Source organism: Chelonia mydas, chromosome 10, assembly GCF_015237465.2.
Source record: "Chelonia mydas isolate rCheMyd1 chromosome 10, rCheMyd1.pri.v2, whole genome shotgun sequence".
Taxonomy (NCBI): Eukaryota; Metazoa; Chordata; order Testudines; family Cheloniidae; genus Chelonia; species Chelonia mydas.
The window spans coordinates 29,366,152-29,384,248 of record NC_051250.2 but is presented as its reverse complement, the minus strand read 5'-3'; the positions used below and the strand labels follow the sequence as shown (position 1 = coordinate 29,384,248).

Below are 18,097 nucleotides of genomic sequence, written 5' to 3'. Positions count from 1 at the left end.
AAAGCATAAGCTGCAGCACTTAATGGGAAAGGTAGCTCAAGGAACAAGCTAGGTGAACCAGAAATCAGCAACAAGCCATTTAACTATTCCAATTTCATCTGGGCATCCTGAGTTTAGGTAACGGGGAGTTTGCTGTTCCATGCTCTCAGAACTGTCAGGCTGTAATATTTTGGGTTTTTTTTATAGATTTGTTTGCTGTCTTGAAAATATACGATGGGCATCTATATCTGTGGGTAATTATATCAGACACCTGCCAAATCGTATTTGCTTACGTAATGCTGCACTTCAACAGAGATCAGGAGACAGGTCTGTTCCTGCCTAGTTTTTCTGTTAAGAGGGAAAAAAAGGAGGAGAACGGGAGGGAGGGGGGAGGCAAAGCAATTCTCTAATTTTCCATCTTGTACGTGGAAATTAGTCATCCTAGAGCTAGGCCATTTTGATGGATGGAGGGCCTGATCCTGTGAGGTGCTGAGGGCCTCCTGCGTGTTGTTGGGAGCGCTCTGTTCCCATAGATCTCAGTGCCATCTTGCAGGATGCACTCAGCAGCTGGCAGGATGGGGCTCTGAGTTTCTGAAATACTCATTACAAGGTGAAGATCTGACCTAGATTTTCTAAAAGGGAGTAAGATATGAAAGACAAGAGAACTCTTTCCCCCTCCACCCCCCAAGGCTTCCATTCACATTGTCTTGTTTAGAAGACAGTCCTATTAAAAGGATAATAAGCAGTGCATTGTGCAGCAATTAGCTCGGATGGTGGATTTATTTAGGGCCAGATTCAATTGGACTATTCTTGGATTAAGGGATTACTCAGTGTGAGTAAGGGTGGTAGAATGTGGTTCTTATTGTGGCAATGTAAAGAGGACATAGTGTAAATGAGAATTAGTCTCTCCATCATTAAACTGATACTGTTGTGTTGCAGTGAGACACCAAGAGACGTGAGTCAGACCAGTAGAATCCAGTAGTCTATGTACTAAAATCTATGATAAATGAGGATATTCCGAACATCTGAGTAAGCATTCAATTCCAACATCCACTCAGTGACAAAGAAACAGTTTTACATCTTCTTTCAAGCATCTGTGTCCTTCATCCTTCCAACTTCCAGCAATGCAATGAACTAGAAGACTCAAAATATACAGATGATGAGCTAATTCTTCAGAGAGAGTGCAGCCCAAGTGGCATGGCAAAAGGATCTCACATCAAAGTACTGTAAACATGTACTTGAGAATCCAATCATTGAAAGTGCAGGCAAATCATAAAATATTAACAGCTCAAGATAAAAGAGCACAACTGCCTCCCAAACAAATAATGTGCTATACAAAATCTGTACACCTGGGACCAAAATCTCTGACTCCAGACTCAGTCACAAAGGAAATGAGGAAAGCACAAAAGCAAAAGCTAGCCACAGCTGCTGTTGTGGATCCCGTGGCTTCCAGGCTATGGCACATCAAACTCAACTCTGAGCTGCTGCTTCTTCTCTGTTGCTTCTCCTTTTATTGGGTGCAGGGTGACTGGGGAACTGTCTATCAGCTTATCCCTCCCAAAGAACAGAATTGTATCCCCATGGTCTAGTGGGGTAATGGACAAGGTAGATGTCAAGAAGTTACTTTAGCACTTTTTTGGGGTACATCTACACTTCAAACACTACAGCGGTGCAGCTGCAGTGTTTAATGTAGACACTACCTACGTTGATGAGAGGGGTTGGCTCATTGACATTGGGAATCCACCTCCCTGAGAGGAAGTAGCTAGAATTCTTCCATAGATCTAGTGCTGTCTATACTGGGGGTTAGGTCCATATAGCTACATCCTTTGTGGTGAGGATTCTTTAGACCGCTGGGAGTTGTAGCTATACTGATATAAGTAAAGTCCTAGTGTAGACTGGGCCTTACTGTGATGCAGCTACTTAGAATAAGTGAATAGCACATCGGCGAAATTCTCAGTCTATATTAAACTGAGAGGCATCATTAACAGCAATGAGAATGGAGGAGTAGTATAATAATGATACACAATGGGCTTAGAAATGCGAGCAGGAAAGAATAAAAGGACATTCAAAGTTTCGGAAAAATACAGCCCAATGTATGTGTAGAAAAATACTCCGAAACAAAGAGTTCAGTGGGAGGAGGAAAGCTGCAAGTCAGTAATGCTAAAGCAGATCTAGACAGAAGACTACGTATGAGTTTGCAATGTGATAGGCCAAGCTGCTAGTGACCCGAGAGCCTGATCCTATGAGCTGCTGAGGGGCTCCTGCAAGGTGCTGAGCACTCTCTAATCCCAGTGAAGATAATGAGAGTTCAGGGCATTCTGAACCTTACAAGATGAAGCTCTCACTGGGTGTCTTGTTAGAGGCTGTGTCCACACCAGCAAATGTAGTGTCTGCTCTTCAGTATCGGTGCAAGACTAGACAGAGCTCGGGTATTTACAGCATCATGTCCTGGCAGGACTACGTAACCTGACAGTAGAAACACCTGTCTGATCTACACTTGTGCTGGCATTGTGCTGTTGCCCAGTGCAGCTGCATCAATTCTGAAAACAGGCACTAAGGTCTGATTTGTGCAAGTTGTCTTCAGTGGGGCTCTGCACAGGCACAGAAGCTGACATGTGCTAGTGTGAGGATGCACAGAACGAAGCCCTTAGCTAGGAGCCCAAATAACAGATAAGAATGAAAATATACATCTAGATAAAGAGCAAGGGAACAATACATTGACTGAAGTCTTATGGGCTCCCACCTCAAGTACTGTTCTGGAAGGACATGACTATCCCATAAGAGCAGCCCTATTCTAAAGGAAGCAGAGAATCCATTTCTAAAATAGCCAAGTGTCAAAATATCTCCTGCCCATGGTTAATCCAGAGTTGGAGAAATGTAAAGATGCTCTGTTATCATAACAGCTGACAGATATCAAATTGTCCTTTGAAAGAAATAACCAGGGCCAGCCCTAGGTGTCGTGTGGACCCAAGGTGGAAAACGTTTTCAGCCCCCCAACCCAAAAGACATAAACAACAAAACAATCCCTCCCCCTTCCAAAATGGAAACTTGGTGCTCCCAAACGTGATAAGGTGTTGGTGCTCAGGGTGGCTCCCCTGATCATCTACCCCTACGGAGGCCTCTGGTAACATTTGCTAAGGATGGCTGATGTGCAGAGAAAGAAGCATGTTTCTCTCTGCCCACTCATCCATCTACTGGATGACTTGGAAGAGTTATCCTTTCAAGTAGATGGGAACAGACAGTCACAATGAATTCCATCTGGCCATTGGGTATGCTGTTTGTATGAATGTTGACATTTGGCAGTCCTTTTGCATAGCCTGCTGTAAAGATTGGGTCACTTTGGTTTCTGGTTCCTATCACCGCTACGTTAGCTCTCGTTTTCTGTCCATTTTCCTTTCTTTAATTTGGGTGGTGGTGGTGGGGTTGTGCTGATCAACCACTGTCAGACTTTGCTTGGGGTGCCATTAGGGGAAAACAGCATTTGTCCTGAAAGGCTTTAGTTCATTGTTCACTATGCTACAATGCAGGGAAATGCAGCCCCATTTAATGCTGTGTGAGAGTAGAACCAAGAGGCCCCAACAGAGATCAGTGACCTGCACAAGGTCACATGGCAAGACAGAGTTGGGAATAGAACTCAGCTCTCCTGGCTCCCAGTCCTCTGTCCTGACCACTAGCTGACCCTGCCTCCTCTCGGACTCTTCCTCCCTTTCAAATAATGACTGCTTCCAAATATTTGTATCCTTCATGTGGGGGACGAATCCTGCCTTTTGAGCCAAATAGTGCTAGAGTCAAACTGGTGTGAATGACTGCCCAAGGTGCAGGACAATGGAGAGCCAAATGCAGTGTCTATCAGCCTGGTTTCGGGTGGGGAAGCCCCAGACTAGTGCAGGAAAGGTGTGGGTCAGAGAAGAACAATGCGGAAGATTGGGGAGAAAGTTACATGGCTCTGGACTGTCCGCAAGGCACATGTGTGCCTGTGGCTATGGAAAATGCAGTGGATGGCTCCATAAATCTTGCTCACCTTCTCTCCTTGCTTCCACAGTGCCCCTGGTATGCAGACAGCCATGAGAGTAGCCTTACATGAGCAGGGCTGAAGAGTCAGGGAGGAGCCCATAAGCCACACTCATTGAACTGTGCTAAGCTGCAGGACCATAGGCAACCAGCCTCATGCAACCATCAGTGAAAAGCCCCAATCCAAAGCAAAGGAAGTAAGGACCAGGGTGTCACAAAGCAAGATGGCAAAAAAGAGCCGGATAAAGGGAGAAGAGGAAAAGCTGAGAAGAAGCGGGTGAAAGAACCAGTCAGAAAAGGAGAGATGAGAGAAAACAGTCAAGAAAAGAGATGGTGGCAGTTGTGTTGGGGTAAAGAGCAAGGTGATACGAGAGGGTACCCGTACACCAATCCATGGCAAAGGTAAATCTTTTCTGGTGGAACTGACCACTCAGCAGTTTCTAGAGTCTAAAAGAGGCATAAAGCTCCTTGTTTTAGTTCTGGGAACATGTGTGTGAACCCTGAACATCGTTTGCATGTTCTAAAAGGGCCTTGGCTTGCCTTTATTCCTCCTTCGTGAATTGAGATGTAGCATAGTGATGATGGATCACCAGCAGCTTGAGGAGATGCATATCTGGTTGAGTGGTTCTTTGAAAATGTCCCAGTTTTGGGACTTGATGACTGATTGCTTGTCATTGGCCATTTGCTTCCCCTTGTTTTGTGCTCTCCTACTGTAAAAAGTGTAAAGGCTGCCTTGCTTGCTTGCTTGCTTTTTGGTGGCTTGAGTCACACATTTCTAGGTTTCTAAAGGAGGGAGCAATGCATTATTTTCAAGGTTGAACCTGGTACAGACCTTCACTCAGGGACCAGCATTTCTGCACATAGGCTCCTTTCAAACCCATTGCCAAATCTTGTACACTTCTGTCTTGTTTTGCACACAGCTATGATGGTGTTGGTAATACTTAGCCTGCTAGTTACTATCATTGATTCTACTCAATGAATCTGTTTATATATGCAGTTAATAAGCCACCTTTTTCTACTTACAACCCTGCTCCTTCCAAATCTCATTCTCCGGCTGGGCATGCTCTAGGATTTATTAGCTATTATGCCAGTTGCCTAGCCAGCAGTGGCTATGTGTGTGCCCTGATGTAAATACTGCAGCTTGGCCTGTCCTGCTCTACAGAGTTTAACTTGTTCTGCCTAAAGATATTTTCAGGAACCCATGCATGCATGTAATTGCTCATGTGGTTCTTAGATTTTCAGAGATTGGGCTCTATGGATCCCTTCCCTCTTCAGAATAAAGCTTATTATTATTATTATTTTATTTTATTATTTTGGTATCACTTACTGCTCTAGGACTTTATTGCTTCACTACTAGTTCCACTTGAATATGGGATATATTATGGAGAGGGAATGACCAGTATTCCTTTGTTCTTCTTTGTGTCAGAGATAGCACATTTTTCATTACAGTCTTCACTTGGCACTTTTTTGATCTTCATTTAATTTCAGGGATTTTTCAGTTGCAATGAGCTGCTCCTGCAGGAGTGTGCTATCTGAGTGCTTTTTACAGCCCTGTCTAACTAGGATTCTAAAAACCATCTGCTGTGGCTTTAATTGGATTTGCCAGCAGTAGCGTAAAGTTCCCTTGTTGCCGGTGTCTGCTGCAGCTACTTGAGTTTTTGTTTTCACTTGGATTTTTTTTTTTTTTTAAATTTGAGGCCCCTCTGACCTACACAGTGTATGTGTGCTATCAGTTGGTCATTCTAGTGTGAGGAAGCATTGTCTTCTCCTCTGTGCTAGCCTCCGTGCTGGTCTACACTGACTGAGCTCAGAGCTAGTTGTCTGCTCGCTGATATTTGCTCCATGTTGGAAGAAGTCATTTTGGACAACTTCCAACCCATTTAAACACAGTGGGTTCAAAAATCGGCCATGGAGTGGAACTTCTTAAAGGTCTGAGCTGTGGTTACATTGACCAAACTTAGTGAGGGAACACAGTCTCCAGTTCCCATTTCACCTATCAGTTACATTCATGATAACATTTAAAGCACTTAGGACCCAATCCAAAGTCCACTGCAGTCAGTGAGAGTCAATTAATTTCCAGGGGCTTTGGATCAGGACTTTGGATAGCAAAAGTGACGGGCGCTTTGTAGTTACCCTAAATTAATAAACAGATAAGTAGAGCAAGAAGAATCTGTCAGCCAAGCAGAAATGGGCCACAGCTGCCACAACTGGATTAAGATGTGGATCAAAGTTTCTGGAAAGCCTGGGAGTTTTCAAATTTGGGTTTCTGGTTTGTGCGCAATTACAGGCCCAGCCATGCAGTCTTCATGGACCCAAATCTCTGATTAACTTCAGTGGGAGATGTGGATGCCCATAAACGACACTGGAACAAAAACTAAAAGCAAAATTCAAGGGTGGAGGTAAGGGTGCAAATTCCCAAGGATGATACCTCAGTAGGGGGCGGATGACCCTACAGTTGCCTCCTGTCCTGCACCTTTCTTTGAGGCACCTGGTGTTGGCCACTGTCTGAGTCAGGATACTGGACTAGGTGGGCCATCAGTCTGAGGCTGACTGACAATGCCTATGTTCCCAAGTTTCTCATGATGTAATGGGAACTAAATGGGCCCAAATTTTTTCTGGCATAATTCTGCTTGATTCCTTTATTCTTTTATCCTCAGTTTTGTATGCCTTAGAAGTCTCTCTTTGAACATTTGAACCAACTCACTCAAGGAAAAAGTTATTCAACCTTAGTACAACAATAGAAAGCATTTTTCCAGCACAAACTCTATTGATTGTTCTTATTTCTAAACCTTTTTCTTGAAAACAACTGTATGGAAATTTTCAGCACTGTTAGATGGCTTCATGCTGTTTGCAGTGGCTAGCTCCCTACAGTACAAAGCTATTTAATTTCAATGTGTACTAGTAATAATCTGTACGATCACAGAATCTAGGAGCCCTAGGACTCCTACAGGACCCCATTGAACTAGGCATTGTACAAACACAGCAAAAAGACAGCCCAGGCCCAGACGAGCTTACAATCTAAGTTTAAGAAAAGACCCAACAGGTGGATACAGACAGATGGGGGGGGTGAAAGAACCAATGAGACAATGCTGTTTAAATACACAGCACAGACATAGGGTGGGGGGAAAGGGTACAACACACAAGCAGAGTGAACAGTGTGATGGTAGCAAATGTCATATGAGTTACATTGGCTTTCTTGTGCAGGTGGTTTACTTAGGAGGAGATCAACTAAAGGGGAAAGGAAGATGGGTGAGGGGGATGGCAGGGGAGGAGTGAAATTGAGGTGAAGACTGGGAGAGAATTGAAGGGGGAGGGTTGGAGCAGATCACCAATCAGCGCAGGGCTGAGAAAGTTGGAGAACATTGTAGTTTGCACCAGACTGTCCGGCCTTGGTACAGCCATGGGGATGCTATGGTGTGAAGGTTTGCTGTAAATGTGGTATATCCTGACTTTAGTAAGGCTTTTGATACTGTCTCGCATGACCTTCTCATAAAGAAACTAGGGAAATACAACCTAGATGGAGCTACTATAAAGTGGGTGTATAACTGGTTGGAAAACTGTTCCCAGAGAGTAGTTATCAGTGGTTCACAGTCATGCTGGAAGGGCATAACAAGTGAGGTCCTGCAGGGATTGGTTTTGGGTCCGGTTCTGTTCAATATCTTCATCAATGATTTAGATAATGGAACAGAGAGTACACTTACAAAGTTTGTGGACAATACCAAGCTGGGAGGGGTTGCAAGCGCTTTGGAGGATGGGATTATAATTCAAAATGGTCTGGACAAACTTGAGAAATGGTCTGAAGTAAACAGGATGAAATTCAATAAGGACAAATGCAATCAGTGGCACATACACAAAATGGGAAATGACTACCTAAGGAGTACTGCGGGAAGGGATCACAAGCTAAATATGAGTGAACAGTGTAACACTGTTGCAAAAAAACGCAAACATCATTCTGGGATGTTGTGGTGGGACAGTTGCTCCACACCGGCAGAAGAAAGGTTAAGGCAGCCTTGGGGAGGCTGTGCAGAACCCTGCCAATCAGAAAGGGTTCACTGGGAGAGCCAATCAAGAGAAGGCTTGCTGGAGCAGCCCATATATAAAGGGCTGCTCAGCAGAGTAAAGGCAGTCTCTCCCTGGAGGGCAAGGACTGTCTGCTGAGGAGCACCAGAGAAGATACTGCAGTGCTGGGCAGGGTAGGGGAGCAATAGAGGAGCTCTTTTCTGACCATGGCCAGACTGAGGCCCTGAAGCAAGGGCTGGGAAGGTGCTAGGACTATGGGGGAAGTGCCCCAGGGAAAGTAGGCAGCGGGAATAGGAGGAGGGACAGCAAGAGGCTGCCAGCTATAGGGTCCATGGGCTGGGACCCAGAGTAGTGGGCAGGCCTGGGTGTCCCCCCTCCCCCACCCCATTTGTGAATGAGGCGTGGCCTAAATCCAGACTGCAGTTTGCCCCTGAATCCAGGGGCTAGATTAGAGACTGCAGTTGGCCTCTGAGACAAGTGGAAGGGCTGAGGACCACCTGTCAGAGACAGTGGGGTGGGGCACAGACAGAGGGCCATGTCCCAAAGAGGATGCCATGGTCCAGGAGTGCTGCAGGTCCTGATGGTGAAGGAAGTGGAAGTAAAGGCGAGTGAGTAAAAGCACCCTGGTGGTCCAAGAGAGCTAATTCCCAGCAGGAGGCACCACAGCAGTGAGTTGGCACCACTACAGATGTGTCTTGCTTTCAACACTCTTGCTAATAGAAGAAGTAATTCTTCTGCTCTACTCAGTGCTGATTAGGCCTCAGCTGGAGTACTGTGTCCAGTTCTGGGGGCCACATTTCAGGAAAGATGTGGACAAATTGGAGAAAGTCCAGAGAAGAGCAACAAAAATAATTAAAGGTCTGGAAAACATGACCTGTGAGGGAAGATTGAAAAAACTGGGTTTGTTTAGTCTGGAGACAAGATAACTGAGAGGGGACATAATAACAGTTTTCAAGTACATAAATGGTTGTTACAGGGAGGAGGGAGAAAAATTGTTCTCCTTAACCTCTGGGGCTAGGACAATTGGCTTAAATTGCAGCAAGGGCAGTTTAAATTGGACATTAGGAAAAACTTTCTAACTGTCAGGGTGGTTAAGCACTGGAATAAATTGCCAAGGGAGGTTGTGGAATCTCCATCACTGGAGCTTTTTAAGAGCAGGTTAGACAAACACCTGTCAGGGATGGTCTAGATAATACTTAGTCCTGTCATCCGTGCAGGGGACTGGACTAGATGACCTCTCAAGGTCCCTTCCATTCCTATGATACATGGGGACAGCATGGAAGGCTATGCAGGATGGGCATGAAAGGCTGTAATTTACTGGGGTGATAAGAAGGGTCTGATCTTAAGTCTACTGAAGTCAGATTATGGAGACCTTTCTCTGAGCTTGGCATCTAGAGATGAGTGAGCAGATCCATTCAGCAGGCTCGAACGTGGAATAAGAAAAAGACACCTGCCTTTCAGTAGCAGTCCTTGGCTATTCCCCTCCCTGCCACACACCTTCCCTCCGAGGTCACAATTTTCAGATGCTCGTTGCCACAACGGCAGAGCTACTAGGAATGACACCTGAACATAGCAGGTGAAGCAGCAGGGAGCGCAGGCAAAGGCAGGAAGTGGGCATTTTGCACCTGTCTACTTATGAAACAAACAAGCCCCCACCTGGAGATCCATGCCTCATTTATGGAGATACGTGGGTATCTGAAAGCTTCAAGAGTTTAATCTTGTGCTGCAGAGAGGCAGGGCTGCATGTAAAAAAGGGGTGAGCAGAAGAGGGAGAGCAAGAGAACCTAATCCAGTAATAATAAGAGTGATGTTACCTCACTATTCCTGCCTTGAAGCAGGAGACGATTACTGAAGAGAGGAGTGTCCTGTTAACACAATGGGAGCATACACAAACCCATAATTCCACCTCAGATATGTACATTCTCCTCCCTCTCTCTGCCATTTTATACTTTTGCCCTTGAGAGTAGGGGAGGGAGCATATTGCACAGTGTGGAAAGCCATGCTTAGCTCTGAACCCTCTTTCTTTCCACCCCCCACAAGCCCTTGGGATCAACATCCTTGCATACCATGCAAAGGCTTGCAAGATGCAAGCCCAGATAGAAACAATCCTACAATGAGACCCTGGAGGGAGTCTTGAAAGCAGCTGCGGATCCTGCCTGGGATGGCTTGATGATCAGCCACTAGGTGCAGCCCTTGTTCTGCCGACACTGCCCAGTGTGTGCATTCTGTGGAAGCAGAAAATCTGAAATTGAGAGGTGGGGGTGGGGGAAGTATATGCTAGAGGGGACAAAATCCCCTCACACTTACTTTTTGCTGAAGTCTGCCTTATATATATAATAATGTTCCCCTCTTCACCTGTCTACTTTCTTGTCTATTCAGCTCAATCTTGAAAGATGTAATTGACAAAATTATAATATCAGGCGTGATACTTTTGATAGCTTTTGTCCAAAACCCTGCTGCAATAGCTTCTTATTTTCAGTTGATTCATTGGGGGAGAAAATATATGCCACTCCATTAGAACTTTCCATTCACACACCATTTACCTGACAGGATTTTCTTAGCATCACAGCATAACTTATCCTTACAGCTATTCAATCATTTTATAATAAAAACTGAGATTGCAAAAAATGTTCATTGTCGTTACTGGTGATGGACCAGTAACTACTTCTCCATGAGGGGGATGGGGGGAGTAAGATCAAGGATATATTATACTTAAAATAAGGCTGACGTGCAGAGAATTGTTTTGCAGTCAGGAGGAGTCTGAATGGAATTCATATAGTAGAGGAGAGTGTCCGATAATACAGCGGTCTTGGATCTGTAATCTGTCCCTTTGAATTCATTTCCCCTTCATTTAATTAAATAAATACTTACTTACTGTAATAATGTCCTGGGGAATATCCCTCCAGATTTCTGACTGGGACTTTGGAACAACTGAAGAAGAGACTCCCTGCTTCAGGCCAGAAGCCAACCTCTAATGGATGGGGTTTAGTGAGGAAAAGTTTCCCTAGGGGTAGGTTATCCCATAAACGTTGCTTGCAGGGTTTCTTCCACCTTCCTCTTAAGCAGTTGGTCCAGCTCTACTTGAATCTGATGGGACCTGACTACAAGTGTCTCCAACCCTGCCCCCTTCACTGTTTCCCCCTTGCCCTACAGTCCTCCATTCCCTCCCCATACCTTTTCCCCTCCCACCAGCACCATCCTCGCTCCCTAGCCCCTCTGACCCCGTGAGGACCGCAGAGCCTGGCCTCTGGTAGTGAGGTACCCTAAGCAGGAATGACTCTGGCGGAGCGGCAGAATTCAAGCTCCCAGCAGTGGGACTGGGGTTGATCTGAAGGGGAGTGGTAGCTGTTGTGGTGCTGCCACTGCCCAGGGAGCTGGCAGCACCCCGGGGCTGCTGGCAGGCTGAGCCAGCTGCAGGGATGGTCTGGTGTGGGTGTCCCATCTCCCTTTTGGGCCTCTGCCTGGGATGGCAGTGATAGCCCCCCAGGCCCACACACTCTGCTCTGACCCTTGGGCTCACATGGCTGGGTACTAGATGTTCTGGGAGAGGTGGGGAAGCTGCTTGGCCTTATCCCAAAGAAGGGGCGTCTGAGTGAACCATTGCCGGCCCCCTGGTCCCTGAGGAAGGGTTGGCTTCCCCAGTGAGGGGGGCTCAGCTCATCAGCTCCTGTGGGTCCTGAGCTTCCATGAGGGCAAAAAACACTGATTCTCTGGGCATGGATACCCCCACCTGAGCCTGCAGTGACCTCCATGTGTCTACCCCTAGCTTCCCAAGCAAAACTAACAGTCAACAAGTGTCGGGTTTGGGTGCGGGATGAAAACCGTGCAATACTGGGTCTTGGATCAGGTCTGGATTGGCTATGGTCTAGTTGGATTCATGTCGGGTTTTAAAATTAGGTCTGAGCAGACCTTTACTAGATACGCCATTGCAGTGATAATTTCTATATTCCAATGACTGTCCCCAGTGAATCCATCCCAGATTTTACATTTAGGCCAGTATTGGCTGGAAATGGACTTTGGAAATTTGGTCAGTGCTGCATGGATCAGATGTGATCCAGGAAACCCAGCTTTCATACCCCATACTGAATATCCGTTCCTTAGTTCAAGGTGATCTCCAGTAGTATAGAGCATCACACTTATTACAGAAAATTAGAAATTGAAGTTGTTACTATTTTCTCCATTCTAGAAGAAGAAGATTGCACGCATACAGCAAAGATTTCGAAGCACTGCACAAACATTGCATAAATCAAGTAACTTGCCACAAACCAATAAGAGTTTTTGCCTGGATGAGGATTTCAGTATCGGGTACAAAGCGAATCAATGGCAGAGCAGGAAATAGGCGCGAGGAAGCTTAAATCTCATCTAAGCAATAGATTGCACTTTGCCACAGGATGAAAGTAATTTGTATTAAATATAATTAATTGATCACAAATTAATACTAATTAAATCAGTTCCTGGGTGATGTGTTCACTCTGATGATGTTCTCTTTAATGAACATATTTCTATACTTGTGTAAAGTAATTAAAATCTACTAGGTGGTTTTCAAGCATATCTATTCATTTTAAATAATGCTCAGTAAATAATGAACACAGATAAACAGCATGTAATTGGTTACTGAACTTCAAAGCTACAATTAAAACTACTTTGTCATTTTTCTCTTTGCGCCTTTCTGAGCCTCACACCCCTGTGAAAATGTAACCAACAGCATTACTCATCACAGTAACTGATGCTTCCTTGGGGTGAGGTAACTGATAATCTGAGACCTTGACCTGTGAAATTTCATCAATTTCACAATCCGCAGCCTCTATAGAAAGTCCCAAATTTAGTCCAACTGAAGTTTGCGTCTAGTTGGACTTTTGCATGCCTGAATATAAGGGGCAGAATCAGCGTGCTTGTATGACAGCTGCTGGCAATGTAAAGCCCAGCATGGGACTGTAGCAACAGAGAACCCCTTTAGTGGTTGGGGAGAGGCTGTAGTTCTACAAAGCAGCCATAACCTCACCTCCACTGCAGGTGGCATAGGATGAGAAGGGGACAAAGCCATGGTGGCTGAGGCTGCCCTTACTTAGTGCATCTCCTTGCCACATATATTGATAGAGCTGGATTTCCCCCCTACCGCCATGAACTATGTCTGCTCCTCTTTGAGTGGCAGTGATGCCATCTCTGTGTAAAATCACCCCCTATGGAGTAGGGAGCCAGGTTGGTGCAGACAGCTAACATTTCCCTCAGCCATATTCATTACACCCACTGCTATTGGTCAGGCAGCTTGCCTCCTGTTCACAAAGTTGTTGTTGCTACCCCGACTGGCTTAAAACCTTGTGGAACATTATATTCTTCAGGGAATATAGAGAACAAGTGTTGCAGGAAACAGCCGTGGTGGCTTCTTACAGTAGGTGACACTCTTCCCTCAGAGCTGATACCAAACCAATGCCCCAGGGTGGTGCTGGGGGTGCTACGGCTCCTGTAGCGGCCAACTTTCTGAGGAGATGTTAAGCTGGAGACCTAACCTCTTGTGGTCACTAATTTTCCCATGTCACTTTCGCATCAGAGTAGGAACTCTGATGTCTTGGCCAAATTCCAATGTGGGTTAATTCTATTCTGGTGTCATAAAACTGCCCTGGCAGTTTAGTTGCATCTGGTATCATATTCTTCATTCCCTGTCCTATGAGTTGTGCCTATTGAGAGTTTTATTATATATTATTTGTTCAACATCAGTGATGTGCTCAGTGCTGCAAAATGCCTGCCACGGAGGCGCTGATAACCTGGAGCCCACAGTTGTCTCCATTTCACTGCAGAGGTGATGACAGTTCAGTGGTGGGTGAAGAGGTCTCTGCAGGTAACTAGCATATCAACATGTAGAGAGCACTTTGGGCTTTGAAAGTGAGACATACGTTAGTTATGATTATTTGTGTCTCAGGAACAGGCTAATTTGGCCTTTCATAGTAGAAAATAATGACATTATTACGGGCCTTATCCACACAGGAATCACTGTGGATTTGCAATATTGCTCTTTATTATCTAACTCATCGGTGAGAAGTATTGGTCATTAATAACCCGCCCCCCCCATCCTTCACTAGCATCTCTTCTGCACCAAGGCAGATCCCAGCTAATGTCAACGCACAAGGGCCAGCACTAGCAGAACCTGGTGTAGGATTGGAGCCAAAATACAATCTCCCTTCAATCTCCTCTTTGTCCTCTCTTTTTACACGTCTGAAGGTTCACTGTAAGTAAATCTGTTAATTAGTAATTGACCCTAAAGAGCAAATTTTATGGTGGTTTACATCAGGAATATCCTCTGGATACAGGCACTGCCAATATTTTTATTTTTATTATTTTCCAGTCATAGATATTCTTTATCACATTAGGATAAGCCGGGTCATGTTACTGTCTGTTTGCAACATACAGAACAGTGAATTCTGATAAGCTTTCCATCATCATTATCTTATTGCAGAAATACAAGTAACTTATTCATTTAAAAAAATTGATAGCTGGACAAAAGTCCAAGGCTTCAGAAACTCTAATATAATATAAAAAGGAAATGTAGATCAACAGGCGCACAAGGCTAAGTATTTTAGTTTTTGGGTGAATTCTTTTCTATTAAATTTCAGGGCAATTAGCCGTCTACAACCCTAGACTGCTATGAAAATCTGCAGCCATAGTGAAGGAAGATGATTGTAAATAACAGTAATGAAGAGTGTGTCTAAATCCTGTAAACTGATTAGAAAACCTCAGCCTGTGATATTTATGCTGCTTTCTAGAACCTTCAGTTCTCAGTCTTTTCTTCTATTTCTTGGTGCTTGTTAATTCAATAAAGGTACAATTCTGTCCTCCTTTGAGCCCATCCAGTGCCGGCGGAGTTTAATGAGGGCTGCATGGCTGTATTACTGAGGGCAGAATTTAGATTGTAATCGGTTTTGGGTCAGAGACTGCTCTTACTATGTGCACGAACAGTACAGCCATGCTTAAATCCAGCCCACAGGTGCAACTAAAATAGAGCTAATAAAAATCACAATTGGGCTTGATGTTTTCAAGTATCACCTTTTGGTGATATTCTGCCACTCAAAATGATCTCTATCAGATAATGCAATGGTCTCTTTTCTACCACAAAGGTACATGAATGCACTTGGACGTTGACGGAACAGTGGGGCATTGTTTAAGAGAACTGCAGCATTTGGCTTACAATGGTCACCCTCGGTCAGAAAAGATTAGTGTCCCAGGGACTGAATTAGAGAGAGAGAGAATGAAAATGAAGGAGTCGGTTTGTTCTTTCATAGAGATAAAAGTCCTGCTTCCCTCAGCTGCCAAGTTCTTAAACCTTATGAGTGCAAGTGAAATGAACACGTAATTAAAATGTTTAGCTTGTGCTAGAGAATGCTCCAAAAATAAAATTAAAATAAGAAAATCAGCTGATAGATGTTACTAAATGTAGCTGTAGCTTATTCCAGAAGTAAATGCAATTCCTTCACAGTGAAAAATAAGGGAAAATTCCTTCGATTCTGTGGGAATGCCTTCTCTAATGGGCTGTGTGCAGGGGTGGCACTGGGAAGTGCATTTTTCTAACACAATTAAACATTAAAGCCTTGTTCAATTTTTTTTAATGAAACCTTACAATGCCTTCAAGCTGTTTATATCTGACCTTCTCACTACTACACATAACAGCAGAGAAGAGAACGCAGAGTGCGCTGGCAGAACGGGACCTACCGGTGATGATTGTGAAATGCGATGGGGAAGTCATGGTCACGAAAGGAGGTGTGATGTACTCAGCCTTCACTCCCTGCTTCACCAGGAGATCCATGTTTGGGGTATCGACGTCCTGGTCATAATTCCAACGGAATCCATCAAAAGAAACCAGAAGGAGTTTGTTAGAGCCCTTTTCCTTCTCATTTCTGCCAGCTGGATGGCAGGTGAATGGCTTCAGGAGGATGAGCAGAAGCAAAAGAGAATGAAGGGCCTTCATGCTGAGAGAGTTCACAGCACAGAAATCACATGCCCAGGTTTTTGCTTCTGCTTTTCTTCCTTTCTTATCGGTGGTCGACAAGAGCAAAGTTCAGGCCCGATAAACCTGTTCAAAGCTGTATCCTTGATAGCGTATGGGATTTATTAAAGTAAAACCATCTGGGCGAAGGTTTTCTGAAGAGATTAGTGATTCTGAAGTGCCTCAGTTCACGGGGTAGCTGACTAAGTATCTTAAAAAGGGGACTGGTTTTCACAGGATGTGTGTTCACCACTTTCTGAAAACCAGGCCCTGTAGCAGGGTTGGCCACCTCCTAAGCACCCCTTCATGGCCTGGGGTGGCCCTGGGTGGCCTGCGTCAGTTTCCCCTCTGTGGTAACCCAAGGACTTTATGTCAGCCAGGTTCTCTTGGTTACATAATACCCTCCTGGAGCCTGTGTATTACAAAACATAATGGGAGCACTCTGCAACAGAAGTCCCCAAACATAAGATACCTCTCAGCTTTTGTGCCCCCAGAGGAATACACTCATAAATAGCACAGGGATGTTTTTACAAGCCCTTTGAGAATCTGATCCCTTGTTTTTGCCATTAGATTTGGATTCTCAGATTAACTTTACCTTCCAGTAGCTGACTAGTCACAGTAATAATATGCCAAGTGAGTCTTCAGGAGAGCCCAGCCAGGGAGGAAAACCATAGTTCTCAGAAGATGAGAAGGTCAGTAATTAAAGCTGTGGCTGCTCTAGGAAAGGAAAGAGGAAAAAAATGAAACTGCCAGCAATGAATAATGAGAAATCTTTGATGAAATTAGTGATGCAGAACAGATACTTACTACTTCCTTCTTTCCTCCAGAGTCTAAAGTTTTAACTGAGAATGAGTTGGTGAGGGGCAAGTGTGCTGAGAATCTAAGCCCCACAGAACTAGGCACAAGAATCTGGTTAAGCAGAGAGAGAGTGAGTTAAAGGACTTTAGTCAACCTGGCAATGAGACTAATTTTATCATTGCTATTCACCTATATGTTCTCCTGGACAGCTAATGAGCCTGTATTCTTATAAAAAAAATCTTAAGGTGGAGAAGAACATTTGAAAAAATAATAATAATAATTGGGGCGACCATGTTTACCAGCTTCCTTTAATAAACTCACCTGTGTAATGACAGGTTTCCGAGTAGCAGCCATGTTAGTCTGTATTCGCAAAAAGAAAAGGAGTACTTGTGGCACGTTGGAGACTAACAAATTTATTTGAGCATAAACTTTCGTGAGCTACAGCTCACTTCATCGGATGCATTCAGTGGAAAATACAGTGGGGAGATTTATATACACCGAGAACATGAAACAATGGGTTTTACCATACACACTGTAATGGGAGTAATCACTTAAGGTGAGCTATTACCAGCAGGAGAGCGGGGGCCGGGGGGGAACTTTTGTAGTGATAATCAAGGTGGGCCATTTCCAGCAGTGGACAAGAACATCTGAGGAACAGTCTGTTTGGGGGGGGCGGTAAACATGGGGAAATAGTTTTACTTTGTGTAATGACCCATCCACTCCCACTCTATTCAAGCCAAAGTTAATTGTATCCAGTTTGCAAATTAATTCCAATTCAGCAGTCTCTCATTGGAGTCTGTTTTTGAAGTTTTTTTGTTGAAGTATTGCCACTTTTAGGTCTGTAATCGAGTGACCAGAGAGATTGAAGTGTTCTCCAACTGATTTTTGAATGTTATAATTCTTGACATCTGATTTGTGTCCATTGATTCTTTTACGTAGAGACTGTCCAGTTTGACCAATGTATATGGCAGAGGGGCATTGCTGGCACATGATGGCATATATCACATTGGTAGATGTGCAGGTGAACGAGCCTCTGATATTGTGGCTGATGTGATTAGGCCCTATGATGGTGTCCCCTGAATAGATATTTGGACAGAGTTGGCAACGGGCTTTGTTGCAAGGATAGGTTCCTGGATTAGTGGTTCTGTTGTGTGGTGTGTGGTTGCTGGTGAGTATTTGCTTCAGGTTGGGGGGCTGTCTGTAAGCAAGGACTGGCCTGTCTCCCAAGATCTGTGAGAGTGATGGGTCGTCCTTCAGGATAGGTTGTAGATCCTTGATGATGCGTTGGAGAGGTTTTAGTTGGGGGCTGAAGGT

General features: G+C 44.6%; 1 protein-coding gene across 1 annotated transcript in view; it reads right to left on the bottom strand.

Annotated features, from left to right (window-relative positions):
* The window catches only part of LOC102944026 (ectonucleotide pyrophosphatase/phosphodiesterase family member 7-like), a 47,834-nt gene extending 30,697 nt beyond the window's left edge, over nt 1–17,137 (bottom strand). The window contains exons 1-2 of the mRNA XM_007069301.2: nt 17,105–17,137; nt 15,712–15,922 (exon numbers count right to left, since the gene is read on the bottom strand). Of these exons, the coding sequence (XP_007069363.2) occupies nt 15,712–15,922; nt 17,105–17,137 (244 nt within the window). The remainder of the gene's footprint in view (nt 1–15,711; nt 15,923–17,104) is intronic.
* Between the last annotated feature and the right edge of the window lie 960 nt (nt 17,138–18,097).